The 26,959-nt window shown below is 44.6% G+C and overlaps 1 protein-coding gene across 1 annotated transcript; it reads left to right on the forward strand.

Moving 5' to 3' along the window:
* Window positions 1-2,782: 2,782 nt before the first annotated feature.
* Window positions 2,783-25,238, forward strand: Naa60 (N-alpha-acetyltransferase 60). The gene is made up of 5 exons (XM_084604360.1): window positions 2,783-3,008; window positions 4,411-4,606; window positions 9,877-10,033; window positions 18,392-18,666; window positions 19,073-25,238. Exons 2-5 carry the CDS (start codon window positions 4,449-4,451, stop codon window positions 19,200-19,202), a joined length of 720 nt encoding a protein of 239 aa, XP_084460486.1. The 5' UTR covers window positions 2,783-3,008; window positions 4,411-4,448; the 3' UTR covers window positions 19,203-25,238.
* The last annotated feature ends 1,721 nt before the right edge of the window (window positions 25,239-26,959 follow it).

Raw genomic sequence — 26,959 nt, forward strand, 5'->3', positions numbered from 1 at the left:
CCTAATACAGCTAACGCAGATATAGAAGAGGATTGCAAGAGAGTTTGAAGTATTGATTCAGCATATGAAAAATGACAGATCAGCATATCTGTTTTATTTCGTTACTATCAATGCTAGTTACAAAGACACATTTTTATTTCGATCTGTATAAAGAAACTACCTTAGCCTTCTTCCAGCACATTTTATGTTATGGAGAACTAAAATGAATACCTGTAACCTGTGCACAAGGATACACTTCCCACGTGCTATCAACGGGTGTCTTGCAGCAGTGTGCTAGCCACATCATGCTGGCAGCATACCACGCGCTAGGCATTGGTAAGTCTAACATGCTTCACATCAAACTCTCTTTGGGCGGTGCTATGTAATTGGTAACACACTATTGTAAGACATCTATGTTGCTGATACTCTATAAAGAGAATTACTGCACGTTAAAATTAAGGCACAATTTGTTTCTGCATTGCCTTTTGGGCACACCCAAGGAAGCACACCTGAGCTGTATTTGCTGCGTGAGAGTGGTGTGCTGTGGAAAAGGAGTATGCAACACTGAAAGCCGCCGATCAATCCGAATGCTCATTCACTTCATAACATATGGTTTCACAGCACTGCCAGCTGTGACGTAGAGGCCACGCGCAGCTGACAAATAGCCTTCACGTGCAGAATTGAAGATGCACGATTGAAGACGCTACGCATGCGCAGAAGCTAGGTGATTGAAGAAAGCCCTTAATACAAGTGCCACTTCCATAAGTGCAGCATTCATTTTGACATAACAAATGAGCATTGGAAGCTGTTTGATATCCAGCCATTGGCAGTCCCCTGCCCCAGAAAAAGCATTATATTTGTACAAGATTTTTGCTCGTTTTGGTGCTGAAAAAATACAAGGCGGACGTACGATATAGATGTTTTAACATAAGTCGTGCTGTCAATATTATTGGTTACATGAGAAATATATAATGATATAACCATTGCATATATATATATATATATATATGCAATGATTATATCATTATATATTTCATTATATACTATAATATAACTTGAACGATAGCACCAGTCACGAAGCAACTAAGCTAAATGTTAACATATATAAGCATGTATAAGCTTCGAATAGACCTTTTCCAGACCTTGAAAGAAACCGGTTTGACTGGGCTGTGAAGCAGGCCTGGGAGGATAATCCGCAGCTTTTCCCTGTGCTATGAGCACAGCCCAGTCTCCAATATGGCAGCGCCCTTTGGCCAATTTTGAGAAGGTAAATAAGTTCCGTGATTTCCGCCGGCACTCATTACACAAGAAAAAATCACTCCTCCAATTTTCTTTTTTTCTTTTTTTTTTTTTTGCATTTTAAGTGGTGATACATGACGAGTCATCACGAATATTCCTGTGGATGTTCAGCAAAGCAAGCCCATTCAGACGATCGGCCATCTTTGCCTGAAGCCACGTCTTCGAACGCCGGCATGTTGAAAACGTGCGCTCCGCCGAGGAGGCGCTGACTTGTAGCGATGCCATAGTCTGCATTAATAAGCAGTGATATAATGCATGGTACGTCGCTGACCGCCGCTTTCGTTTAAAAAAATGACGGAGATAATGCAGTGCGTCTGTGACTGCCTATTCCTGGCCACAACGCTGAGGGTACGAACAGAACACTGCAGGTCTTTCGTATTTCAAGGCGCTGTACCTCCCGTGAAAACAAGTGCACGATCAGCAAAAGGAGCCAAATTCCGTAGCAGTCGTGCACAGTGAACTCTCCAAGCCCCGTACGAAGCTAGAAATCCCACTACATAAGAAAACAATGCCAATTCTTCCCTTATTTTTCAAAAAAAAAAAAAAAAAAAATACGAGACACTGGCGACTAAATTTGGTGAAAGGCGAAAGCCCGGGTGCCGCATTCTGCTACGAAAGGGCTATGGACGTCTCGAAAAGTCTAACCATTACTATTGGTTAGTGATGTTAACCATATGATTCGCACTTTCTGTGTACTATAGTTAATGTCCGGTTATAGCGTATATAGCTAAACATCCCTTAACCGGGGTGGCGCAGTGGTTAGGGCGCTCGACCACTGTTCCCAAGGGCGCGGGATCGAATCCCGGCCTCGGCGGCCGCTTTTCGATGGAGGCGAAAAGCAAGGCGCCCGTGTGCTGTGCGATGTCAGTGCACGTTAAAGAACCCCAGGTGGTCGAAATTTCCGGAGTCCTCCACTACGGCGTCTCTCATAGCCTGAGTCGCTTTGGGACGTTAAACCCCACAAAACCAACCAACCAACCAACCTTAACTAGTGATGATCAGTGTTACGATGAGCTCCAAATGCATGGGTTCCTATGGGCATCAGCTTAACTATTTTATTATTAGTCGTAAATTATCATGAAATTATTTTGAAAATGCCTTAAATCATGTTCCGATATCATCCGATTGCTATTGATTAAGTATCGATCCAATGGTGATTGGCATATGGCCATAAGACATGCACCCGAAACGCGGCCACATTTGCTAACGACAGCATGAGGCTTTCGACTTAAAAAATGAAAGAATACAGGAGGCACTGGCAATGCAGACCTGCTAAAGCAGAACCGCGCCATCCACGCGCACGACAAACTTGGCGTCATTCGCTAACCTTGAGTCCTTCAATGCTTAGGCGGCTTTCAAAATGCGCGCCCTCGCGAGAGGCGAGCGCACGCTGCCCATGCTTCCAGCGCGAAACCGGAACCACGCCCGCATGCACGTAAGCAATCGTTTCCTGTGAAAAGTAAAAACCCATTTGCTTAATAGTTCATTATTTAGAATAACGAAATTAGGACGACACTAAACCGCGGACAAGCCTTTAATACCTATTTCGCCCATTTCACCTAGGTGTCGGCAGTGTCGGCTGCATCGCCTTCAGCAGAGTGGAGTTTGGAATGCTCCCAAGCTTCAATAATTGTTTTCGGATGTCCGTATTAATCGAGCGATGTGAGCCGGCCTGCGTAGTCTGCTGTGCCTTATGATCCGAGAGCACCCGGACTGCTTCCACTGCACCGGTGAGCAGATCGTGATAGCTCGCTACCACTACCAGCTCGAAATGCAGAACCGTTCGTTCCCGATCAAGCCGCCGTGTATTTAATGCCCGATTGCGTAATACGGGCCCATCTGTAACTTTCCGGCTTGATGGTAGATCAGCTGTGATTTCCAGGTCTGTATAGCACTGCTGTGATCACCCCTGTAGTCTGCCCGATTCGCTGGCCCCGCCGGCTCGCTCGGCGAGTGATTGGAATATTGCGGGATCGATTCAGCTTGCGGAACTTCTCGGGTGCATATAAATGCACAACTTGATGCAGAATTGCTTAAATACTAACATATTCCCTCGCCAATTAACTGATCGCAGAGCAGAAGAACACTGCTACGGAGTTTTAGCACCTTCGTAATCTCGCCGCGCATTGCAGTCGTTTGTTTACATCGTCTGCGTAAACCATGCTGGTGGCCTGGCTGTAAAAGTAAATTTCGTTGTCGAAACAGCGCGATCCGAGACCCCGACAGAATTAATTGCGAGCATCGTGTGCTAATCCAGGTTCGTTCACGCATTTCTGCGCTTCTTTTCTTTAGGCATCGCTACATTTAAAGGAAGGCTAAGCTTCTGTTGACAGCTGAACTTTTGCGATTGCCGTTTTGTTGGCAATCTTGTTATCATGTTTGCAGATCCATCAGCTGTACTTGCGTTTGGCCTTCAGACTGTTTATTTCGCTCTTAAGCATTTACTGATGCGGAGGTCTGCTTGAATTAATGCGTACGAGTCAAAATAAATGTGGTACAGAAAATTACCAGAAGGCTGCACAGTACCTTCAGATTGAGGACCTCTCGGTTAGTGATGAGTGTAAGCAAGATAGAGTTTATAGCATCAAGAAAAGGTAGTGTATGTGGCATAATTTCTGATTTCTAGCCTTTCAAGCAAGAGAACACTACTGGATTATTAAACTGACGCTAACTAGCATGCTTTACCTTTCAACTGATAACCAATTTAGACAAACTGAGGCAGATATGTGTGTGTGCTTTGCATATTAATTGTTAATAAATAGTGAATTGTGAATAGTTATTGCTAGGTGGCTTTTACCGTGCACCACTGTACATGTACTCTAGACTATGCTTATGGCAATTGTACAATGAAAAGTTTTGCATTGAACTACTTTTCTCAGCAGTCATGCGAATCTTGATTGAACAAGTGTATCTAGTTTGTTTCTAATCAGCCTGCATCAATGTTGCATCAACAGCATAGCAGGCGAGAAATACTATTCAGTTTCACTATGGACACTTATTACTGTTGCACAGTTTGACAAGATGCTTGTGAATATGCAAAAAAATTGCGCTAAGTGCACTTACAAGTTGTCCACAAAATGTAATGAGTTAGGCGAGGTATTACATGCACTCTGAATGCAAATGTTGCTGCAGGGTAGGAGGTGTTCGGAGTGGGTGGTGGCGTCGCCTGCATGCTGGGAGCCGGTCCTGTGCCCCTGGCGAGTGACAGCAACGTGCAGCTCCGCTTCCTGGCACCCGATGATGCCCCCGAAGTGCGCAGGCTCTGCACTGACTGGTTCCCCATCGAGTACCCGGACTCCTGGTACCACGACATCACTTCCAACCCCAGGTGAAGCCCTGTCACATACCCCAGTCCAGTAATTGCACACAGTGCAGATGGATGGTGTGCAATGTATGTGGAAAAACTGTCAAGATCATCCGATAACTGAATAACAAAGGTTGTGGCTGTCAGGCTAGTAATGGGGAAACCGCATTGGCTGAACTGTTCGACAAGCATTTATAGCTGCTGTGCTACGAAGATTTCTGAATGCTCTAGTTTACCATGTTTTTAACTTTTCACTGGCTTTCTTAACCTAGAAAGAAAACGGTAAGGTCCTGCTAAAAGATGCTATATTTTATTATTGTTATTCTACGAATGCAATTTCATACTGACCCTATAAAAAAAATTATTGGTAAGACCACTTTTAGAATGCTTGAAAGGGACTCTAACGCCATCACTTTAGAGTTGTCAGATGCATTTCTTTTATGCATTTTTTCATGAATTTGTTTGCATTCTTCAGCACATCATCCATGCTATTCAGACTGAGCTGCAGCAGCAGGTCTGAACTGTGCGGTGACTATGCTGACAATGCGTATACTACATACATTTTACGCCCATATCTTGTGTGTAATCTTCTCCTGTATCTTCATTTATTTCCTAGGAATAAACTTTACCTACAGTATGGTCCACTGTTAAAGGGAACGTGTGATAGCGACCTTAACACTTTGCAAAGCGTTGCTGTCGACAACTGGCGAGAATAGGTGGCACCATGTGTATGCTATGGAAGAGCAGCTGGCCCTGCTTCCTGAGCATGCACTTTGTGCGACATTAGTCGACAGCTCTCACGGGAGTACTTTTTAAAGCATGGTCAGCCACATGGTCTTATGTTCCCTTGACAGTGGACCATACTGTACAAGTGGTGGCCTGGGTGATGCCTTTGTTGCACAGCAACCAGCATAGCTTTGTGGTCGCAGTAGTGGTTCATGTACTTAACTTCTGTATGTTATTGTTGTTATGGAGAACCAAGTCTATGTATGTGTTGTGACTTGCCCCGACTGCATTCCTTGGCAAAGCCATTTTGAGATAAATCCGTTCTTGTAGAATTTATGAAAACTTCACGCTGGCTCTGGCGTTGCGATCGAAGTCTTCAGTTATGACAAGTTGTTCCTTGTGAAATCAGAATGGTAATTTCTTTGTCGTCTGTGAGAGTGTCAGTTAACTGTGGGTCAACATAGACACATACACCACTACAGTGAAATTCCAGTTCCCACGAAGTAAGTTTGCTGCAGCAACGTGTCTGGTGAAATTAAAGAGACTCTGAAAAGCTGTTAACTAAAACTAGAAAACGCGGATGACCGATATGTATTCCGTCAGTTCTCTCTGCAACGCAAGAATTTTTAAGCTAGCTTCAACTTTCGCTAACACCGAACATACTGGCAAGTGAAAATGACGCTTCTCCCCCCCCCCCCTTCAACGCGCCTCACGCCAGCGTGGAAGGAACAAAAAAAATGAAGATAAGTCGCCATGGTGCTCCACTGCACTCCATGCCGCTCGTGTTACTTGGGAACGTCCGAGTGGGCGCACCCAGAAAGCCCAATTGATGTCAATGGGAAGGGGGCGTGTGGGGAGATGTCGCCCTAATTGGTTGCGAGGAATTGCCAGGAGCACTTTAAAATACTTGTAAATTATAAGCTTCATGCAGAGCTCTTAAGTTTGACTTGAATACTCACAAAGACTACCTTTATGTGTTTCTTGCATTAGAATATATAGAGGTAGTCTTTGTGAGTATTTAAGTCAAACTTAAGAGCTCTGCATGAAGCTTATAATTTACAAGTATTTTTAAAGAAGTGGTCCTGGCTACTCCTCGCAACCAATTAGGGCAACATCTCCCCATACGCCCCCTTCCCATTGACGTCAATTGGGCTTTCTGGGTGCGCCCACTCGGGCGTTCCCAAGTTACACGAGCGGCATGGGTGCAGTGGAGCACCATCGTTAATGCATTGTCGTTTCAGGTGCCCCTTAATTTCAACAGTGAAAGTGTATTGGTTGTGAAGTGAGAAGAGTTTTTGTACCTCTTTAAATGACAAGCTTTCTTTAGTTTTCAAAATGCTTATTTCCTTTTTGGTCTTTCACGATAAGCAAGACCTTGAGTGTAAAGGATGTTCGCTTTTAGTGTTTGCACAGTGTGGCGCAGCATTACAGTTCTCAGAAATATGATTTTTTCTTTAGGTGCATTTTGTGCATTTTCGTTGGTCACAGCAACTCTGAGCTGTGGCCAAATCTCTCGACACTTGAAGCCTCAATGAACGCTCGGTGTATATGGTCGCATGGTGATTTTTTTGTATCCTGCATGGAGTCATGGAGTTGGTTAGAGGCAAAAAACAGGACTAAGTGCTCGATGGGTATTTTCTTAACTTATTTTCTTATGTCACAGTGAAAGACATAATTTCTTAACAAATGAGGTCCTAGACTGCTTTTAGTGATCAGTGACCATTGATTGATTGATGAACGGTGTTTGCAATGGTCACCATGTTTGGGAGCTCAAGAAGTAGGCCACCATTGATTAGTTTTGTTACCACCTTGTAGTGTGGGTCCAAGGCATCAGTTTATTTAGAAGCTGTAAAGGAGGAGTGATACTTGCTTCTGCGTACTTTACTCTGTAGCAAAGCACGGTGGTTTGGGCTGGTTAGCTGCAATCCCATAGTGAAACAATTTGCAGCACAAAAGAGATGTAGACACAAGCATAAGGAACAAACAAGACGGGGCATATGCATTTTGTGCATTTTTGTTGGTCACAGCAACTGTGAGCCTAATCTCTGACGCTTGAAGCACCTGCCCTGTCGTGTTTGTTCCTTATGTTTGTGTCAACATTTCTTTTGTGCTGCGAATTTTGTCACCACTCTGTAGCATAGAAAGGCTCTTTTGATTTTTGAAAAATAAAAAAAAATAAAAAAAGAACCCCTGTATTGCGATGGTGTGATTGTGATCATTTGTTGAAAATCGTAGGGGTATGTGAATCCTGTATACAGTTAAATCTCTAAGAGACACTGTTAAAAGAGACACTCAGTTATCAGAGACATTTAAAAATGGTTTGGTTGGTTTTCCTATGTCTGCCATATTAACAACATTGCATACAAGAGATATGTTTACAAGACACACTCGGTTACTAAGGGCAACTTTTTCAGGTCCCTGGAGTAAAATCTTCACTATTTAGAAGAGACACAACCCAGGTGTGCTCATGCATTGCAGCTGAAGCACACCAACTCATACATGATGCACTTCAGATTCCCTCAGCTAAATTCTGTTTCATATCAGCATCCTTTTTGTTGTATATGTCAGGAACTGAGAAGCAGTGCTTCCCCATTATTGAAAGATCAAAATGACGCAGTTTTTACAGTCACTGGCATCACATTACTGTCACCTACGAAACTAATCAAAATGCATGAATGACATCCAGCATTTTTAACTCCTAGCTGTTAAAATTTGATCACAGGATGACAGCTCAGAATACTGATGTCTTTTTCTTTGTGGACAATGCTTCTTGCAGCACCAAAGTTCTCGTGCTCAAAGCCACCAAAGTTATTTTTTCCCTCCAAACTCCACACCCTACCTTCAACCAATAGACAAAGACATTGTGCGCTCTATCAAGTTGTACAAAACAAGGTTGGTAGAACGCCTGTTGCTCGACAGGCAGCAAGACTGTACAATAGTAATTGATGCAGAGTTTGCTGTTCAGGTGATTTCAGGTGTCTGGAATGGCCCGAGAAGTGAAGCTGTGAACTGTTTCAGACAAGCAGGCTTTAAATGTGGTGAAATGACATAAGAGCGCCATTATATGGATACTGTAGAAATCTTCCTTGAAGATGAAGCATGGGCGAGCATCCAAGAGACTGCTGAGGTACCATAATGCTTTGAGGAATTCGCATCTGCAGATGTGGATTTTGTGTGCTCCCGAAGAGCTTTCAGACTGTGCAGTTCTCACGCAAGTAAATGGCACATGTGCCATATAGGGTGATTACGAGGACATTTCAGAGGAAAAGTGTCTGCATCTGATGGTGACAAGCCCGTAAGAGTGATTCAAAGGTATTAGAGCAACAGTAAGGCTTGCAAAGTGAAGTGCTTTACGTCCAGAATTTGGAAACGAATACACTCTGCACTCGCAAAAATACATACTAGTATGAATAACTTTTTTAAGCTTTCCTGAACAATTTCCTGTTAATGCGTGTGAATGCATTCATATGCTGATGTGCAGTAAACTGATCAACACAGTGCTTTTATAATTTTTGGTTACAAGAGATCTTTTTTGGGTCCCTTGAGTGTCTCTTGTAACGAGGTTTTACTCAGTTTTTAGGATCAAATATGAATCAATTAAGAAACATATGTGACTCATATTTGAAATTTCTAATATTCGCATGCTCTTAATTGAAAGGGAAGACATAAGAATGTTTTTGTTCAACCACGGATCCAACTGCCTCCAATAGAAGCCAACTAGGGGGCGGAACAGGAACTTGTCCCACAGAAATTGGAAATACCAAGAAGGAAACAGGATGAGTGCCGAGAGATAACAGTGGAAGGCGGAAGAGATGATAGCAAAAAGCCAACTTCCCTATAAAGTATCCCACAAGCTGGTGCTACAGCAGGATGATCAATTGCTTGGTGGCAGAGCTTTTACCGTGGATGAACGACTGATTTTTGAGTTGCTGCTTAGTCCTAAGTTTTTTTCATTGTCGTTGGGCGATTAGTCGTCAACGGTTTCTGAATTTACTTTGATTGCATCTTTGATAGAGAGACTAGTGTGCCTGCTCCTGGGCAAGTCATTAAACTCAGACATGCTGCTACATAGGTAGAGTAAGGACGACATAGTTTTTGCCCTTTGATTGTCTGGCAGTGCATGATTGCACCATACTCTACACTAGCCACAGTCACGGTGATTTGACAGCACTCAAGCTTCATTAAGACACCCGATGGGTATTGAAAATACTTGTCAGAGGAACAAGAGTTTGAGATAATTCAACTAATTTTTGTTTGTCATGCACTGACAAAAGCCATTTTGTGCAATGCATGATGGCCGAGATACAGTACAATCTCATTATGTATTCCCAAGCTTGTTGGGCTATGTAAAAATTTCAATTAATTGGGTTTTTGAATTAACTTACCTCATTCAAACCAGTTTAACATGTAGAATTCTTTTTCCGTGCCCATTATCTGAGCTGCAAGTATCCATGTTACCATAACAGATATGAGGAAATTGGGATTCTGTGGGAGTTGCCTATTATTTAAACCTTGTTAACTGCAATGTAGCACGTTGTCACGTACCCCTTCTGCAATCCCTTGCGCAGGTTCTTTGCTTTGGCCGCCATGTACGGGGGCCGCATCATTGGCCTCATCGTTGCCGAGAGCAAGGCCCAGTCACAGTGCAACCGGGAGGATGCGGGACTGCTGGCCGCACACTTTTCGCCTGCCGCCCAGGTCGCCTACATCCTCACTTTGGGAGTGGTGAGTGCTCCTTTGCTCACATGCACACTGGCGGCAACAGCTGCTGCTAACGTTTCCTCGATGCTAACGTGAAAATTGAGGGATAGCAGTCCCGTGCCACAAAGCATGCCTGGTAGCATGCAACAAAGCAGTTCGCAAAACCCGTTTGTCTTGTGAACGTTCCTGCTAGGTGGGCTGGCCAGCTACTTTCTGGCCACATTCTGAAATGTCAATGTCACGTGCTTCCTCAGTAGTGGCAAGAGCATACAAAAAATGCCTTCTCTGTCCTTGCAATGCACCAGAATCGGCATTGAATGCATCGGTGAGCCTGTAGCACCCCTTGCGCCACGGCACGGCGCCAGACGAGGAAAAAGTTGGCGCCACAGTGTAAGGAGCGCAGTAGCAATAAAAACCAGTTTGAACACCAACTCTGTCGAAGCTGATTTTTCCTTGCTTTAACTCCAACAGATTTCGCGGCCTGGAATCAAACACGCCATCCCAGCCACTTACCATTGTTTTGCAAATGGCATTGTGGTATGTCTACATTTCCAACTGAAGACTGCTGTTACCACTTGTCAGCCATTGGCCGAGGGAATGTTGGTCCGACCACCCTCCCCTCGTCCACCTTCTGGGTGTCCACTCAGCACTGAAGGGTGATCTAGGCTGCTCTTCTGCTAAGCTAGTCTGTGGAGTTCCCCTGTGCCTCCTTTAGGAACTCTCCTCTCTGTTCATACATGATGCTTCCCCCTGCCTCTTTGACACATTACTCCTGTCATCCCTGCTGACCGTCAATCCTCAGTCCACGTTTGTCAGCCAGGATCTTGACTTCTGCAGCCATGTCATTCTCCTCCATAACCATGTCCATCCTCCACTAAGACTGGCGTACGGTGTACCTGCCAGGATCTGGACTCCTTTAGGGACTCTCCTCTCCTTTGTTCTCTCCATTCATACATAATGCTTTCCCCTGCCTCTTTGACACATTACTCCTGTCATCCCTGCTGACCGTCAATCCTCAGTCTATGTTTGTCAGCCAGGATCTGGACTTTGCAGCCATGTCTTTGTCCGCCATAACCATGTCCATCCTCCACTAAGACTGGCCTACAGTGGACTGGCCAGGATCTGGACTCTTGCAGCCATGTCTGTCCACTGTGACCACGTCCATCATGCTACATCAGGCGACGAAAACCTTTACACATCAGCGGTTGTGGTGATGTCGTGGGCAGACTAAAGTGGAAAGACATTGACATCATGGGAAGATCGTGGGAAGCCTGGATAGATACCGAATCTTGAGAATCTGTGACCCAAATTACTGACGTCGTGCCTCGGTTAGTTCAACCAAATGGTGCTCACACAGCTCCAGGCCTACCTAGAAGGTAATGACCTGCTACCCAGGACGATGTCTAGCTTCTGCTCCCATCTGTTACTCAAGACCACCCTCCTCTTCCGCAAATAAAAATAATAAGAGTCTTGATCAAGGCACCATCTCACATTGAAAACATAGTCATGGGTCTTGATTCAAAGGGGGCTTTTGACAATGTGAGTCATGACGCAGTCATTGAGAGACTGAGTCAACTAGACTGTGGCAATACGATCCACGGCTGTGTAAAAGCCTTTATGACAAATAGAACAGCTACAACTGGCATGAAGTACCTGAGATCTGAAGTCATCAAAGTGCTCTGTGATCACCTCCCTGACACTCTTCAATATCACCATGTCCATGTGTGCAAACAGCTTGATGGAATTCCAGGCATTCGACACGCTTTGTACGCCAATGTCACAGTGTAGGCCATCAAGGGTTTGCTGGGGGAGAGTAACTGTTTCCAGGATGCGGCAGATTGTGCAAACTAGCATATAAATGAGTATAGACTTGCCTACTTACCAGACAAGTCTGAAATAATCAGGGTGCACAGCAGCAGGTGTGACAAATTGTCATCCCCCAAGCTGGCGCTCACACTTGACGGGCAACTCATTCGAGAAGCCCGGACCTTGCCAAATACTAACCTTGTGGTCCCATTGTAACCGCAGAGTAGACCACAAGCCCAGTTTTTATCAGCAGCCACAGACCATGTGACTCACATCATCACCAGAGGGTTTAAGGAAGAAGATGTGGTGAGGCTGGTACGAGACCTAGTCAGCAAGGCCACCTACAGCCGACCATATCAGAACGGTTCTGATATGGTCAGCTGTTCTGAACGCTGCTTCGCAAAGCCTATGAAATGGTCATAGGCCTCTCCAAATGAACCTAGCTGGCTGACCTCGCAGTAATCGGGAGTTACCTGGAACGGGAGTGCAGCTCAGTTCCCAAGTTAAACGCCGCCTGCTCACACAGGCTGGCAGATTGCTACAAAATAGAATCAGCTACTGAGATCTTGAGAAGAAAGAGGTAGTCCACATTCTGGATGAAATTTAGGGTGAACAGAGTCCTCTCAATTCCTTGGCAAGTGCATCCAGAAATGCATAAAGGCAGGAGAGAAGTGAAAGCCAAGAGTCAAGAAATTCTACCAGTGGTTGGAGCGGACTTGGTCATTGTGGATGCTGCTTATGGTGTGGGTAGATTAGTGGCTGTTGTTACGGCAGTGGACTCTGTGTGCAGAAAAATTGCAAACATCACAGGCAAATAGAACTCTTGTTTGGGCTAGTTGGTACATTTTGAATAACAAATAATAAGGCCTTCTTTGTCCTCGTCCGTCGCACCATATTATGATTCACAGACAAAGGCTGCAAACCAGCCGAGGCTGAAGAGATCGTGGTTTCTCTAGCGGTAGCTGTCAGCAGTGCATGGGGAGAGTTTCTGACCATAATCGCCGACTCGTAGCAAGCCCGCAGGAATTATTTGAGACTCATGTGACCTATTCATCACCATGAAGGGCGCATGTTCTCATTCAGTCAAGTTTCAGACGCCAGGACACACCGGGACTTCCAGGAACCACGCGGGTGTGCCACTAAAGCAAGGCCGGAACCTAGCTGTAGAAGCCTGTTCCCCAATGATATGGCATAGTACTTAAGCATGTAAGGGGCAGTAGAAGGTGGTACCCTCTGCGTCACCCTAAGCTCAGCAAAAAGGATAAGGTGACACACTGGTGCCAGCTTCAGACAGGCACCTGTCCATGCATATATTTAATTTGTAAAATTCATCCCACCATGTATGAGGATAGATGCCCTCATTGGAGGACAGGAGCTGTTCCACAAAAGTCTCATATTGGAGTATTGGGAGGAGACTGACCAGCCCAGTCTTGGAGGACCAGCTCACCTTTACAAACGAAGCTTGTGTGGCAGCTGTCTCTATTGGAGCCCAGGCCTAAAGAAAGGAAGGCCAGAGTAACCAACGCTTCTCCCACCGAGCAAAAATAAAATTTCCTCTTCTTTCCTTCCGTCTGTGGGTGCTCTTATGCAGGTGAACATCGTTGCGGTGTGTGCAGTCAAGGAAAAGGATGTGTTACCCCTGCAAGAAAGTCATGGGCACAAGTTGGTTAGAGCTGAAAGGCCCATGAAAAGCTGATTGCGAAAACTAGAAAATGCACGCGAACGATAGGTATCGCATCAATCATCACTGCAAAGCAAACATTTTTAAGTTACCTTTATTAACCCTGAAGATATGGATGATCGAAAATGGTGCTCCTCCTCTCCATTATCAACTCAGCCAAATGCCGGCACGCAAGAAGAAAAAAAAGTAAACAAGTTGCGACAGTGCCCCAACATGCTTCGTCTTGCCTGCGTAGGTTAGGAGCGTCCAATGAGAGAGCATGTCCATGCAACGTCACATTGGAGGTCTGCACGCGGTTTGCGCGAGGATGTGTCGCCCCCATTAGTTGCAAGCGATCGGCAGGAGCACTTTTTAAAAATTACTTGTAAATTAAATGTTCCACGGAAACTTTCAAATCTGACTCCAATGTTCATAGGAACCACCTCTATGTGTTTCTTGCATTAGAATATTACCGCAAATAGCATTTCAAGGGCCCTTTGAAAGAATAGTTACTGCAGTAAACAATATCTAACACAGAAGCCATCAGTCCATAGCAATGCAGCACTGTTAAGTACAACGTCGTGGACAAAATATGTCCCGCTTTTGCGGCGTTCTGATTGGCCGAGGTGGGATGACATCATAGAGGTCTCGACAAATCACAGAGCACCACAACAGTATGCGCGAATGCGTGCCTTATATGGCCATATGCCAATCAATGATCAGTTACTAATTAATGAACTAATTGATGACTAATTAAGTAATCCACCAATTAAGTAAATAATGATTAATTACATACTTATGGTAGTAACTAATTACCCACTTAATTACTCATTAGTTAACTAATAACTGCCAGTTGCGTAGCAGAATGCGGCACTCAGGCTTTCGCCTTTCACTACTTTATTCGCTAAAATCCCTCGTAATTTTTAAGTATTCGTTACCAACACAACAACAAGCAGTAGAAACAACATAACGTGGAACAAAACATTTAAAATAAAACATACCTACAACTAGCATATCTACACAAATTGAAATAGTAACAAACTAGCAACCGCATGAGATACTAAAGGGAAAATAAAGTTAACTAAAACAAAATTCAAGACTCCCGAATACAGATGGGAATGTCCTAAGAGTAATTGTCAAAGAAATGTTCGACTAGCCGGTTATCAAAGTTTCATGATTGCGCTGCGATGTGATGTGGTTTGAAAGGTCATTCTGCAAACGTATAGCATGTAGGAGTGGAGATAAGCTAAAGGCATGACTACTGCCATAAATGCATGTACAACTAAGTGTGTGATCTGGCTGATGAATAAGAGGGTCGTTGCAGGTGCGATAACGGTGAGTGAGCGGCATGGATTAATTTGTGAAATAGAGACAGAAGGGCAATGTCTCGATGCAACCTTAATGGAGGGAACGACAGTTCACGCTTTATTTGTTCTACGCTTGAATGATAACCATAATTTTGCGAAATTAAATGACTGGCTTTGTTTTGGATTGATTCTAACATATTGACTAAGTATTTCTGATGGGGAGACTAAATACAAAAGGTATATTCTAGTTGACATCAAACCAATATTAATTAGGAGCACTACATAAGTTGCGGTGCAGGAAGCGTAATGACTGGGAAGCATTAGTTGAAACGTTAGTGTTAGGTGAATGCCTACGTACCATATTTACTCGGTTCTAAGCACCCAGTCTTTCACGATCACGATGCCGAAAGATTCGAAGAACTTAGAATACCTCCTCCCCCTTCATTTTTCCTTGTCGACATCATGACGAGACAGGCACGAGAAAAAAAAATTCTATTTGGCAAAAAAATGCGACGCGATTGCAGTTCTCTTGAATTTCAAGCTGTGGCAGCTCTCTTCAAACTTGTTATGGCTGCCAAACAAGCGACACCAAACAAAGCAACGCGTGGCCACAATGCCTGCGAAACCTGCCGAGCTCCGTTGAACAAATAGTCGTTGATTCCAAGTCCAGCTTTCGGAGTTCTATACTGCCAACTGTCGTGTAGTGATGGAACGTATCCATGCAAGAAGCTGGAGATAGCACCGCAAACGGCGCGCCACTTCGGGAGTTCGACGGCTCCGGCTCAACGACTGAGTGAGCAAGCATGCTGGCGGCCTTCTCTATGCATTCTACCACAACTGTGTCATATGACCCAGGCAGATTATAATGTGGCATGAAATTGCTTAACACATGGTCGAGGCATGTTGACCTAGGACCCACAGTTAGTGTTGGGGTAGATATACGATTCGTAAACCCACATGAAAATAACAGGTCGTGTATTCACCGTGGTTGGTGCTAAAGTATCAATATTAGTATCGCTCACAGTGATTGCAATTTTGTTCACTTCTTTTATGTGCAGAAAAACTGATACTAGATCATTCACAAAGTATTTGCGATCTACATGTGGGGCTGTATATACAACACCAGCCACCAACACCATTTGCTGTACTTGAAGGTGTTTTACCTTCAAGTGCAGCAAATAGAAATTCCAAGCTGCTGCTGAAAGATGCATTAAGAAAGGGACATTCCGAGTGTACAAGGGCCTTTCTTATGTACAGACCTACCCATGCTTTTCTATTCTGTACATGACAAAAAAAACATTCTTTAATTTCTTTAGCACCGAAGTGGTTATCCACTGGGCAGTTTTGAAGTGGGTGCACCTTATGGCAGCAGAGAAAAAAATTGCTGAAAGTAGTCTCATTTAAGACTTGTCGCGTTTTTGAAATTTTTTCTAGGGAGCGGAGACTTCCTCGCAGCTTAAGAAATATGCCTGCTGACATAACTTTTTCCCTCTTACGATTAGCATGCAAAATATATCCGTTGTGGCCTGTATATATTGATTCCCAAGTTATTGCAAAGTTGTGAAAAAGCACTATGCACAGAAAAGCTGCCCCTGCCACAGTGTCATTCATAATTGTTTCTTCCAAAATATTAGTATTCTCACAAAAATAATTTCACTACTGGCGCATGAAGGAATGTGTGTATAATATCCCATCTTTGTATGAAAGTTTGGAAAGCTTGCAGGGGAATTTTTATCGTGTTTTAACTCTATGCACGATGGCTGATCCAGACATCGAGCTTTCACTTAATCCCAAGCATATTTATTGTTATCTGATGACAAGACAATAAAAACACTACTGCTATTTTCTTTGACCAAGCAAAGGAATTGGCGATGCATTTATACAGAGATTTGCAGGTTTTATCTGCATGGTGATTTGGAGAAATTATTTTGCTCTTTTACCCCATGAGCAGGGTGTTGACTTTCCTATGCATTTCTTGCACATTAAACAGTGCACAAAAAACCAGGGGCCAGAATAAAGACGTACACAGGACAAGCGCTGAACTCTGCATGTTGTTCATAGAAGAGAATGAAGAGATATCCTTGTCCGATAACACTGGATTGGCTTTTGAAAGTTTTCTTAGGGTTTTGCGTTTTTACTCGCATTCCACCTCCGTAAAGTGGGAAGACAAGCTGTATTTGTGAAGAGCAGGAGTGCGCATCGAGTCCATTGTGACCCCCGTACTGAGAAAATTTTTTTTGATGCATGTCGACAGAGACCTCGAAAAGAACTTAGCAGGACTGTTTCATACCACCGTCAGGTATTCGACGATTACTTAGTTTTCACAGAACGTGAATGCTTTGCAGCTCGGGTGGTTGACATTGTCACATTGTTTATAGTGAGTGTGAGTCCGGTTTGCACTTCACTTTTGAGATGCTCGTAGGCGAGGAGCTGCAGTATTTGGATTTGCAACGACGTTTCACCCACAACCATGTGTGCTGGAGGTACAACCTGATGTCAGCTAAGTCATTGCTGAATTCCCACTCAGGCCACTACTGGCTAAAATTGCATTAGTTCTCGCCTGAGAAACGAGTATCAGTGACAGCTTTTATTCACAGCCGACTGGCAGAGCACCAAAATAATCTTGCAAACGGCTATGACCAGTCTTATGTTGTCACTCACTGCCAGAGGTGCGAAGTGATGGAACAAAAAAAAAAAGGGGGAAGTTTGCACTGCTTTGTTAAGTTATGCACAGGTGTTATACAAAAACCTTTTGTTGTTTTATATACCAAGGATTTCTTGTTTTTTGATGGTTTCTGAGCATCGTGTGCATGCCGTTTCGTTTGTTTTTGCCTTGTATTCACGCATCATGCCTTTCTTCCTGTATGTACCCAGGTTGTATGTGAATAAAGCCATTGTTCAGAGTTTAATATTTGTCCTTTGTATGTCTTTTTTTTTTTAACTCTAATCTTTTGTGCGCTGTTTGTTTCCAGCATGAACCTATATAAACTTGCCCAACTGAACATTCAACTAAGTCGCACTTTTTTGCCCCCTTCAATAAAAACCACCCCTCTCTTCGCATCACCAGTGGTGTTTTCAGCTGTTGTCATTAGATGGCGCCACAGTGTTTTGAATTTCTTGGATGAATCAGTGACCACGGCTCACTAAAACCTTCGTTGACAAGGCGTACATTCATGTGCCATAACAGATTTGAGTGTGGAAACTGAAACAGACGCTACTCTACACTAAAAATGTCTACGCTGCTGTCGGCGGGTGAAAATTATATTTGTTTTCGGTACGTTTTTTGCCGACCACCAGTCGTCATCGTGGTCGCTGCTCATGATTTCCAGCCACATAAAAACAGGCGCATGCACTGATACAAAACTTCGCGGTAAATACTTTCCGCGCTTATACCAAGACCGCTATGGAATCGAGCACTTTGGAAAGAAATTTTTCCATTGCACCGAAAAGAAATTTGATGCCTAAAATCCAGTGTTCTGTCCTTTTAACCCCAACTTTCTGTGTTTCTTGAATGCTGCTGTGATGAAAGTCAGTGTCCTACCTTGGCTTTATCAAGTTCTTCAGGGAATGATCATGGGCACATCTTGTTTGGGTCCCTTCGCTGTGCAGGTACGCGAATGTCGGCGAAATGGCATAGCGACCCTTCTGCTGGACAGCCTGCTGTCACACCTGTCCCAGCAGCCAGTGGCGGGGGGCAGTGATGCGTGTAAGGCCGTCTACCTGCACGTGCTGGCATCGAACACGTGCGCCATCCAGTTCTACGAGCGGCGGCGCTTCCGCCCCCATGCCTTCCTGCCACTGTACTACTCCGTCAGGGGCACGCCTCGTGATGGCTACTCATATGTGCTGTACATCAATGGAGGACACCCGCCTTGGACACTTATATATCCTTTTATGCGGGCCACTACCAGAGGGTGCTGGGTGCCCCACATGAAGCCTATTTCATTCAAGTGCTGCATTTGTGAACATCACGAGTTGGCACCGAATTTTTTTGTGTGTGCGTGCTGCTGAAAATAATGATTGTTTTTATTTTTAATGCTTTTAATTAAAAGCACACAAATAATTTACCATTCCCCTTGAACGCATAACCTTCTAGTTGACATTCTGTGGTCCTTTTCAGCCAGAATTGCTGTCTAAAAAGCTGCGAGACAAGCCCGCATTCAGAACTGAGAGTTTGATCACTGTACTGCCAAGATAATAGAATAGTGCCCTCTCCCGCCCACCATGTAGAAACGTTGCTTGTCCGCATGAATGATAGTTTGTACCTTGACTTGTGTGTTCTGCCAGCACTGATTACGCCAAACACTGGAGCCAAAAGATGTCCCGCTGGGAGGTGTGTGCCCTGCCCAAGCAACTGCTGCGCATGGTGGGGAAGCTGTTCTCAAGATTCTTCTCCAGGGTGTTTGCGTCTCACAGGTAGCACCCGAACAAAGACTGTTCCTCCTCGGCATTTACAGCGAGGCCACAGGCACCATATGATGGTGTCCGGGCGAAGAACTCTGGTGTGGCCAGGGTTTATCGGTACCCACGGACCAAACTTGCCTCCTAAAGTGTTGTTGAATTTTAAAATTTTTTTCTTCTTGTTTTCCAAGCGCCACAAGTATGACATGTACCTGCTTCATCAAAATGTTTAGCCTGTTTTTCTTTCGCTCGACTGAAGAGAGAAAACAATGCTCATTCTGCGTACACACTGGTCACCCATTAATGAGTGTGTGAGCTGGCTTTGTTTCATGTGCGTATAGGAAGTGTGCGGCTGTTTTGTGTTTGTGGCAAGTGTGCGCATGTTGACAGCAGTACACCAGCAGCGTGCCACCGTGCACTCTATTGCCGAAACGTGCACCTGTACTGGCTCTGTACAGGGCTTGGGTCCTGTTCCAGCCAAGCACGCCATTGCCTTGTACAAATGGTTCTTCTTGCCCATCTCGCAAAGCCTTGGGTACCAACTCTAAATCTGATATCCCGAAACAGGCACTACATTACAGCACCTGGAACAAGGATTCCAGCTTATCTCTCTTAAGGCACACAATATGGAGTTGCTAGAGCAATTCGGATTAAAAGACGGTGGAAAAGATAGTGCACCTTCAGTGCTGCTGCTTGAAAATCGTAATCACGTCTGGTTTTTGGCTGCCATTTAGGAAAATTCATTATCTTGAGTCGACATCTGGTGCTATGCAGCCCACGTTTGCAGCATTCTACTGAATGCAGAATCCAAAGGCAAAACCAGTTTCTGCGAGACGGCCAAAGCTGGCGAAAAACTCTTAAATATCCTACAGAAGAAAGTGCGACACAAACTGTTGCGCCTGTGCTCGAAACACACTAGAATGTAACGCATCATTGATCAGAATGGCGACACCGTGATGACGTGCTGTGCCGATTGGCATTCACCGATTTGTCCGAGCACATGGCAACACTCATGACGTCATGAGGCACTTACTAGAGCTTATCCGCGGTGCTAACGCGAGTGGCCCAAACGCAACAGGTGTCCCTTGCCCATAGTCCGACATAGTAAAAACACTGACTAGTATCACTTCATCTCACCACCCCAAGCCATGAATTGGTGTAACAACATCACGAAAGCTAAATAGCTTTTTTCGAGGTGTGCAAGTAAGTGAACCATGGAACATTGTTTTTTTGTTGTTTTTTTCTCATGCTTATTTTGTAAATAGTTATTATCGATGGGTGTTATTGACTGTGTACTTTCTGCTTGTCATTTTAAGCATATTGACAGACATGCCTTTGTGATAATTGCACCCAATGGGAAGTCGGTTGCCTTATGAAATGACTGAAGACATTTTCGAATATTACATTTCCATTTTGCCCTAGTAACAAGCCTGTGAATGGCAGGCACCGTCTGTGGACGTGCTGGTAGAAGCTGGGCCAGCCACCTGCCAGCAAAGTATATCTTGTCCATCCTTAGCCACCTGTCTGCAAATCCCCCACAAAAGGAAGGAAGCTGACATTTTTGTCACAGGAGCAGATTTAGTAGTGCTTGTCACGTGGAGAGTTCAATTCTTATCTCACATTGTTCGTTGCATCGTTTCGAAAGAGTAGCTGCTAAATCTACAAGCGATGGATGCCACTGCACAGTGCAAATTCCTATATAGTGCTAGTGGTCTTTGGAAAAACAGAAGCAGTACCAGCATCATCTCGCCTTAGCGTAGGTGTGCTGTTGCGGTCACAATACTGCGGGATGTAGGAATGTGGCATAGGTCGCTCTGTCTCAAGCAGGCAGCCAGTTCTGTATTCTCGCCCTTATCTTACGCGTGCCGTGCATAGGTAAGAATTGGTATCAGATGCCGCTTCCATAGCTAGTGCATCGAATTACACTTAAGGCCTTCTCCAGCCACTGCGATCGCTGTCAGTGCAATTTCGCAGGACATTAGCAATGTATTCAGCTTCTGCGTCCCCCTTTGGTTGTCAATTTTATTTCATTTCCTTGGCCTAGTTACATTCTACACCTTACTGCTTCCAGCATGATTGTTAGCTGCACTTCTGTGCAATATCACTTTCTCATGTGAGCTCAGCCTTGGCATGTAGCCTACTTCCGTTTATGCCAAAGCACCCAAAATCACCGAGTGCCGTCAAGCCGGCGCTAACTTCGCGAACGCAACTGACAAGCCTGTTGTCAAGCAATATTTTTGCTGTTCCGTTCACATGTAAAATTATCTTTGCCTTTTCGTTTTCCATGGTAGTACACTAGCCATCTTTGCGATCAGAGCAGTTTACTATCTTGACATCTGCAGTCTTGCAACCATTCAGTCTACTGACAGTAAAAATTGGAAGCCATGCCTATGAAGAGTACAAAGGCAAGCAGGAAAGGAAAAATGCATAATTACGCGCCCTCTTCTCCGTCTGCAAAAACTGTCGCTCCATGAAAGGCCGCATGCAGCCGCCTTCGGCAATCACAGTGTCTGGCGCAGACACTCGGTGTAGGGAGTCGCGGTGCGCTGGTTATCGAAGTGTCACTTGATACCAGTTCCTATCCGTGAATGGCTGGTGTAAGATGGGAGCGAGCGCAAAACGTTGCCTGCGAGGGATGAAGCAGCGGGCGTGTGTCGTTAGATGGCGTGGCACGCAGGTCTGCCATGAGCTGCCACATCCCACAATCTTATCACGACAATGCATAGCATGTCACAGATGTAAGTTAATCAGGCTGTTTCCTTGTGTAAGGGGATAGTGTATATGCATCTTCAAGGGCCAGAAGAGGAAAGTATTGCACTCATGTCATCATCACCATCAGACCAAGTATGCCCACTCTATGACAAAGGTCTATCCCATATCCTTCCGGTTCCACTTGATACCCGTAACGTTCCTAACCTTACCCGCTTACCTGAATCTCTCTGTCACCCTTCTATCTGTGCCTTTTCTTGGTTACCTTGCCTTAATACATATCCTGTCCATGCCCACTTTTTCTCCAGTTTAGTTAGGATATCAACTTGCACATTTTCCCTGACCCACTCTGGTCACTCTCCTCTCTGTAGCTCATTGTAATGCACCCAATTCCAAGGCTTTTTTTTTTTCCCCTTCAGCCTCCACTTCTCTGCCCCATAAGCAAGTACTGACAAGCTACGGCTGTCATATACCTTCCTTTTGAGGGATACTGGTAAGCTGCCGTTCACGACCCGAGAGTACCTGCCAGAAGCGCTACCCCCTTCTTGGACCCGAGCTGTGCCCTGTATTTAGGCCACACTGTCATGGCTTACGGGTTTTTGTCACACAGGGAGGCAGATACATCCAGGAACGAGGTTGTTGGTGCGTTATAAAACATGCTTAAATTGCGCTGCTGAAGGCTGTTAAGTTCACGACAAGCGTGATCGGTGCTAGAAATACCTTCCCGTTTTGCTTATTAGGCAGGCTTCAAGCTTGTTTCAAATTAAAGAAAATATTATTGTGTAAGCAAAAGTATGGAGCATTACGATATAATCAAGGTTTGAGAGTATGGGGCATGTATCAGGTAGAGAAACTGCTGTTAAAACAGATTCCAAATGGCATTTTTTCCCGCCCTCTACAGCGTCAAGCTACGATACTGACGGTTTGCCCATCTAACACCTGTATAAAATAGCGGCCTAGTTGTTGTGGCTGACCCCTTTCCAAGAGCACTATCACATATGCCAGTGTGGTAAAGTGCAATGATATAGGGCTGAGAATCTTGTGCGTTTTTTTTTAGTTTGTTATTATTATTGTTATTGTTGAAAAGTGCTTGCAACAAGTTTCCACTCACGATGCAACAGTGCTGTCGATGCATCACCTGCCCGTTGAAAACAGGTGTTTTATTCCAGTCACTTTGCAAGCGTGTGCTAGTTTGTCATTTTAGTGTTAACCAGTAACGCCATTTAACGACATTGGAGGCTGTTTTTGTTAAACGCTGTTATATGTGTTGAGTGCAATGCTGCCATGATTCAAGCTCATAGTCATGTTGAATCAGGGAAGCAGCATGTAAATGATAAAAACAACTGTCTATAAGATTTCATTACATCATAATGCTAGCATCTGAGGAATGGTAATTTTTTTTATTCACAATGTGTACGAAGCCTATGCAAGTCAAAGAAAGAAAGCAAGAGTGCATGAACATTCACCCGATGCCGCTATCCCGATGCCCTTTTCACCACTGCCTCGTAGTAGCCGTGCGATGAATCTGTCGAGACAAAAGGGAGGTGGGGGGGGGGGGGGGGGGACATATAGAACACACCAGAAGTAACATACCATTTTGGCGCTGCTTTCAAGTGGCCTCAGGAAAATTGCTGCTGCTGAACACTGTTCCTAGAGGTGAAGGTGTGGCTGTGCTGTAAATTTTGGGAACACTTTTTGGCATGCATCCTCAAGAAAAAAAGGCACATCTGGGAGTTCTGGCACAAGGTGAGCTGATTCCTTGGAATGCACATGTATGCAACAAGGACTCTGCCACATTACTGTAGACAGAGGTTGTGGTTGAACATGTTGCTTCAGGACTTTGACTGCAACTTTACAAAGTCCAGCATATTATAATCTATCCCATTTTGCTTTAGGTTTTCTTTTGCCTTGGCACATAAAGTGAGGTCGTGCCCGGTAACGGCAGGTTCATTCAACTAGTTACGAAGAATGAAATTCATTGGAAGTTAGAGAATAATCATATTATTCCAGCTCAAATCGAGCTGAAAAAATTCTTAAGCCCTTGTTCTTTTTGCTAAATATGCCTACTTGCAACATAAGCAGGTGATACAACCATAGTATACCGAGAATTCAGATTTTTTTTTCTTTTTTTCATTCTGAACACTCCCAACAGTGCAGATCTTGGCCGCACTGTTTTGCCGAATCTTCTGCAGTGTGTAGGGAGTTACAAAATGAGAGCTCTTCTGCTTGGATCATGGCACACTGCCAGTCCCTTACAAAAGGTGGAAAATTGCCTGCAGTTCAAACGGTAAATGCATTGAAGCGTCCCTCAAGATGTGTGCCTTGCAAGCTTGCTTTGCACGTTCTGCATCTAATTTGCGCTGCTATTGAAATCGCAGCAGACACTTCATTGTGGAGCTATGCATCGTACATCAAGAAGTCAGTAAACACACACAAAAAAAGGCGTATGTGTCAAGTTTAATCCCTGTGCAGGCACTTTCGCTGCATGCCACAATCTGAGCTATTAGTGACCCATTTATGCAGCCCAGTTGAAAACTGGAAAAGAACCTCTTCAACCTTTTGCTTGTATTGCATACTTTGAAGGTCTTCTGACAGGTCATGCAAAGAGGTGCTTCAGGTGCCCTCTCACCTTGGTCCGCACATTCCCGTCTCACCTACATTGTCACGAATGAAAGTGCAATATTATATGTTACACCATTATTTATTTTATCAGCGTGTTGTGATAATGAAGACATGTGACTCAAGATGCTGGGAGGCAGATGCAGGGTGCATTTTATCACCAAAAGTTGTGAAAATGGAATGCTTGGCTTTTAGTGTGGAGCTACCCTCTGGCAATGTTCAGGGTGCAAGTCTGCATCTCGCACAAAGCAGCTGCAGAAACGTGCAGCTGCTCGTACTTTCGCACTTGCTCCTCTTTCAAGTCCAGCGCTGAGGGATGTGGTCCATGCTGGGAGCAAAGCATCCCGAGTTTGTATCTATTGGCACACCCAGCAAGCTCTGCCATATGTGCATCTCGCGCATTTCTCTCTGTGAGGCAGGTTGTGTGATACCAGCTTTATTCACGGTGTGTCTGAGACACTGGTTCAAGGCTGGCACAGCATGCTGTGAACTTTGATGACATGGCGCAGAGATAGAGGTTGTTTAAGCAAATAAAGCTTGTGAACATTTTCAATCTTGCTCCAGTGCTTGTCTACCGAAATGCCACAGACGGGGCGGCAGTCTCGTACGGTAGGCGATGCGATTTCGGCTGATAAAAACTTCAGCACGATTATTTAAATTCATAACATTTGCTGGCCAAAGTGTATTTCGTGAAAAGTGTGAAGGATTTCGGGTGCTGTAAACACAATCTTATGCCACATCCGACATGAATGCGGTAGCCACAAACTTGAGCACTACGTATTGACCACACATGGCCGAATCCACAACTGTCTGTCACTTGGGATACACCACAAGCACCGAGCGATGGTAAGTGGCCATAAATAAGTCTCGTCAACAGTAAAACGGCCTATGGGAATGCAATTTCCATGTTTCAACATCAAATTTTTCTTGCAATTCTGAGAGATTCTGCCATATTCAGAATACACTGAACTTTAAAAGCCTCAGTGCCAAGATGATGCTACTGCTTAACTAAAAGAACCAGTCATAGTACAGAGCAGTGTCAATAAAAATTGTAGTAGACACTAAAGCTCCGCCTTTAAGGGTAGAATACCCTTAAACCTTACCTTACCTTACCAGCGCACATATAAGGCCCCACTCTAACCAAGTTGTATGGATGTTCCTATGTGGCCTAGGGGTAATATGAATGCAAGGGCCCTGGCAGGCGATTCTGATATATCTGCTCACGTGAAAGGAGCAGCCAGAGTGGCAGCTCCTGCTAAACAATGTCAGGCAACCATACCTCCAGTCAGTGCTCGGCCGTGTCAGCTACCAGCTACCGCCTGCCATTGCCAGCGTCGGCAGGTGGCTGTCGATGCCGGATTTTTGGTGAATGGGGGCAATTAATGCTATCATGTTAAAATATGCCGGTTTTAATCGCGTTATGTGAAATTACAGCTTGTTCTGCACTGCAAAGTCCTGCATCACAATACACTAGCCATCAAGGAATGGCATGCCTATGGGAAAGCTATCATGCGAGAGTGTATACAGCTCGTAACAACGGAGTAGTTAATCGTTGACATCCACCCAAACGCCGCCATACGGCTACAAAGAAAAGCTATACAGCTTTCTCAGAAGCTTCATAGTTAAAGAAAAATTCATCCTTGTCCGGGGTTCGAACCCGGGACCACCACTTTTCTGGGGCAGTTGTTTTACCAACTGAGCTAACCAGGACGGTCAACATATCAGATGGTAGGGCGAGAGCGAACTGATCAATAACTCGAAGTAGAAACGGTGTTGATCTAATATCTAGGGGAATTGGTCATTTAGTCGAAAAGCTGTTGCCTTACTGCAGTTTCGGCTCTGGTTTTCATGCAGAAGCATTTCTTATCTCGGGAGTGGTGTCATCAGAGTGTGTCATCAAAGCGTGTCGCCGTGAACCGACACTTTAGGAAAAAAATCCTGTCCACACCACGAATCAAACCACCATCCTTCCGTGTCACAGCTGGATGCATTAGGGGTCGCCAAATGACTCTGAGCAGCCATTAGTAAGTATACCAACGAACAGTCATCGGCTACAGACTATAGGAGCCACTCGACTTGTGATAAGTCACAATAATGCAACAAACCTATGCTGTGATTGTGATTATTTTTATTACCACTGGTCCATGACCTATAGTCGCTTTCAGTTTATCACATGAGCAATTTCCTTGCACATGCACACTAGACATTCCTGAAGTGCCTGCAGTTGCATGGATGATTGCATTGTCCAGTACTGTTTGTGGTAATGCAAGTGCTTAATGTGTGCAAATTCCCCAGTTGCGCATAGAGAGTAGCTGGGAGCCGTGGCTATTCCGATCCTAATTATTGGCAAGCACGCAAGTTGCCACTGTTGCCAAAGCGCCTGCTTGTCTCGTTGGCACTGTAACATGGCTGCATTACACGGTATTTTCACCATGGCAAGCATGGCTC

Source organism: Amblyomma maculatum, chromosome 5 (genome assembly GCF_055883805.1).
Source record: "Amblyomma maculatum isolate TAMU_Amacu chromosome 5, ASM5588380v1, whole genome shotgun sequence".
Taxonomy (NCBI): domain Eukaryota; kingdom Metazoa; phylum Arthropoda; class Arachnida; order Ixodida; family Ixodidae; genus Amblyomma; species Amblyomma maculatum.

Coding starts and splice junctions, on each gene's coding strand:
- Naa60 (XM_084604360.1), top strand. CDS start 4,449: ATGCTGGGAGCCGGTCCTGTGCCCCTGGCGAGTGACAGCAACGTGCAG. Junction 4,607..9,876: donor GACATCACTTCCAACCCCAG/GTGAAGCCCTGT, acceptor TCCCTTGCGCAG/GTTCTTTGCTTTGGCCGCCA. Junction 10,034..18,391: donor ACATCCTCACTTTGGGAGTG/GTGAGTGCTCCT, acceptor TTCGCTGTGCAG/GTACGCGAATGTCGGCGAAA.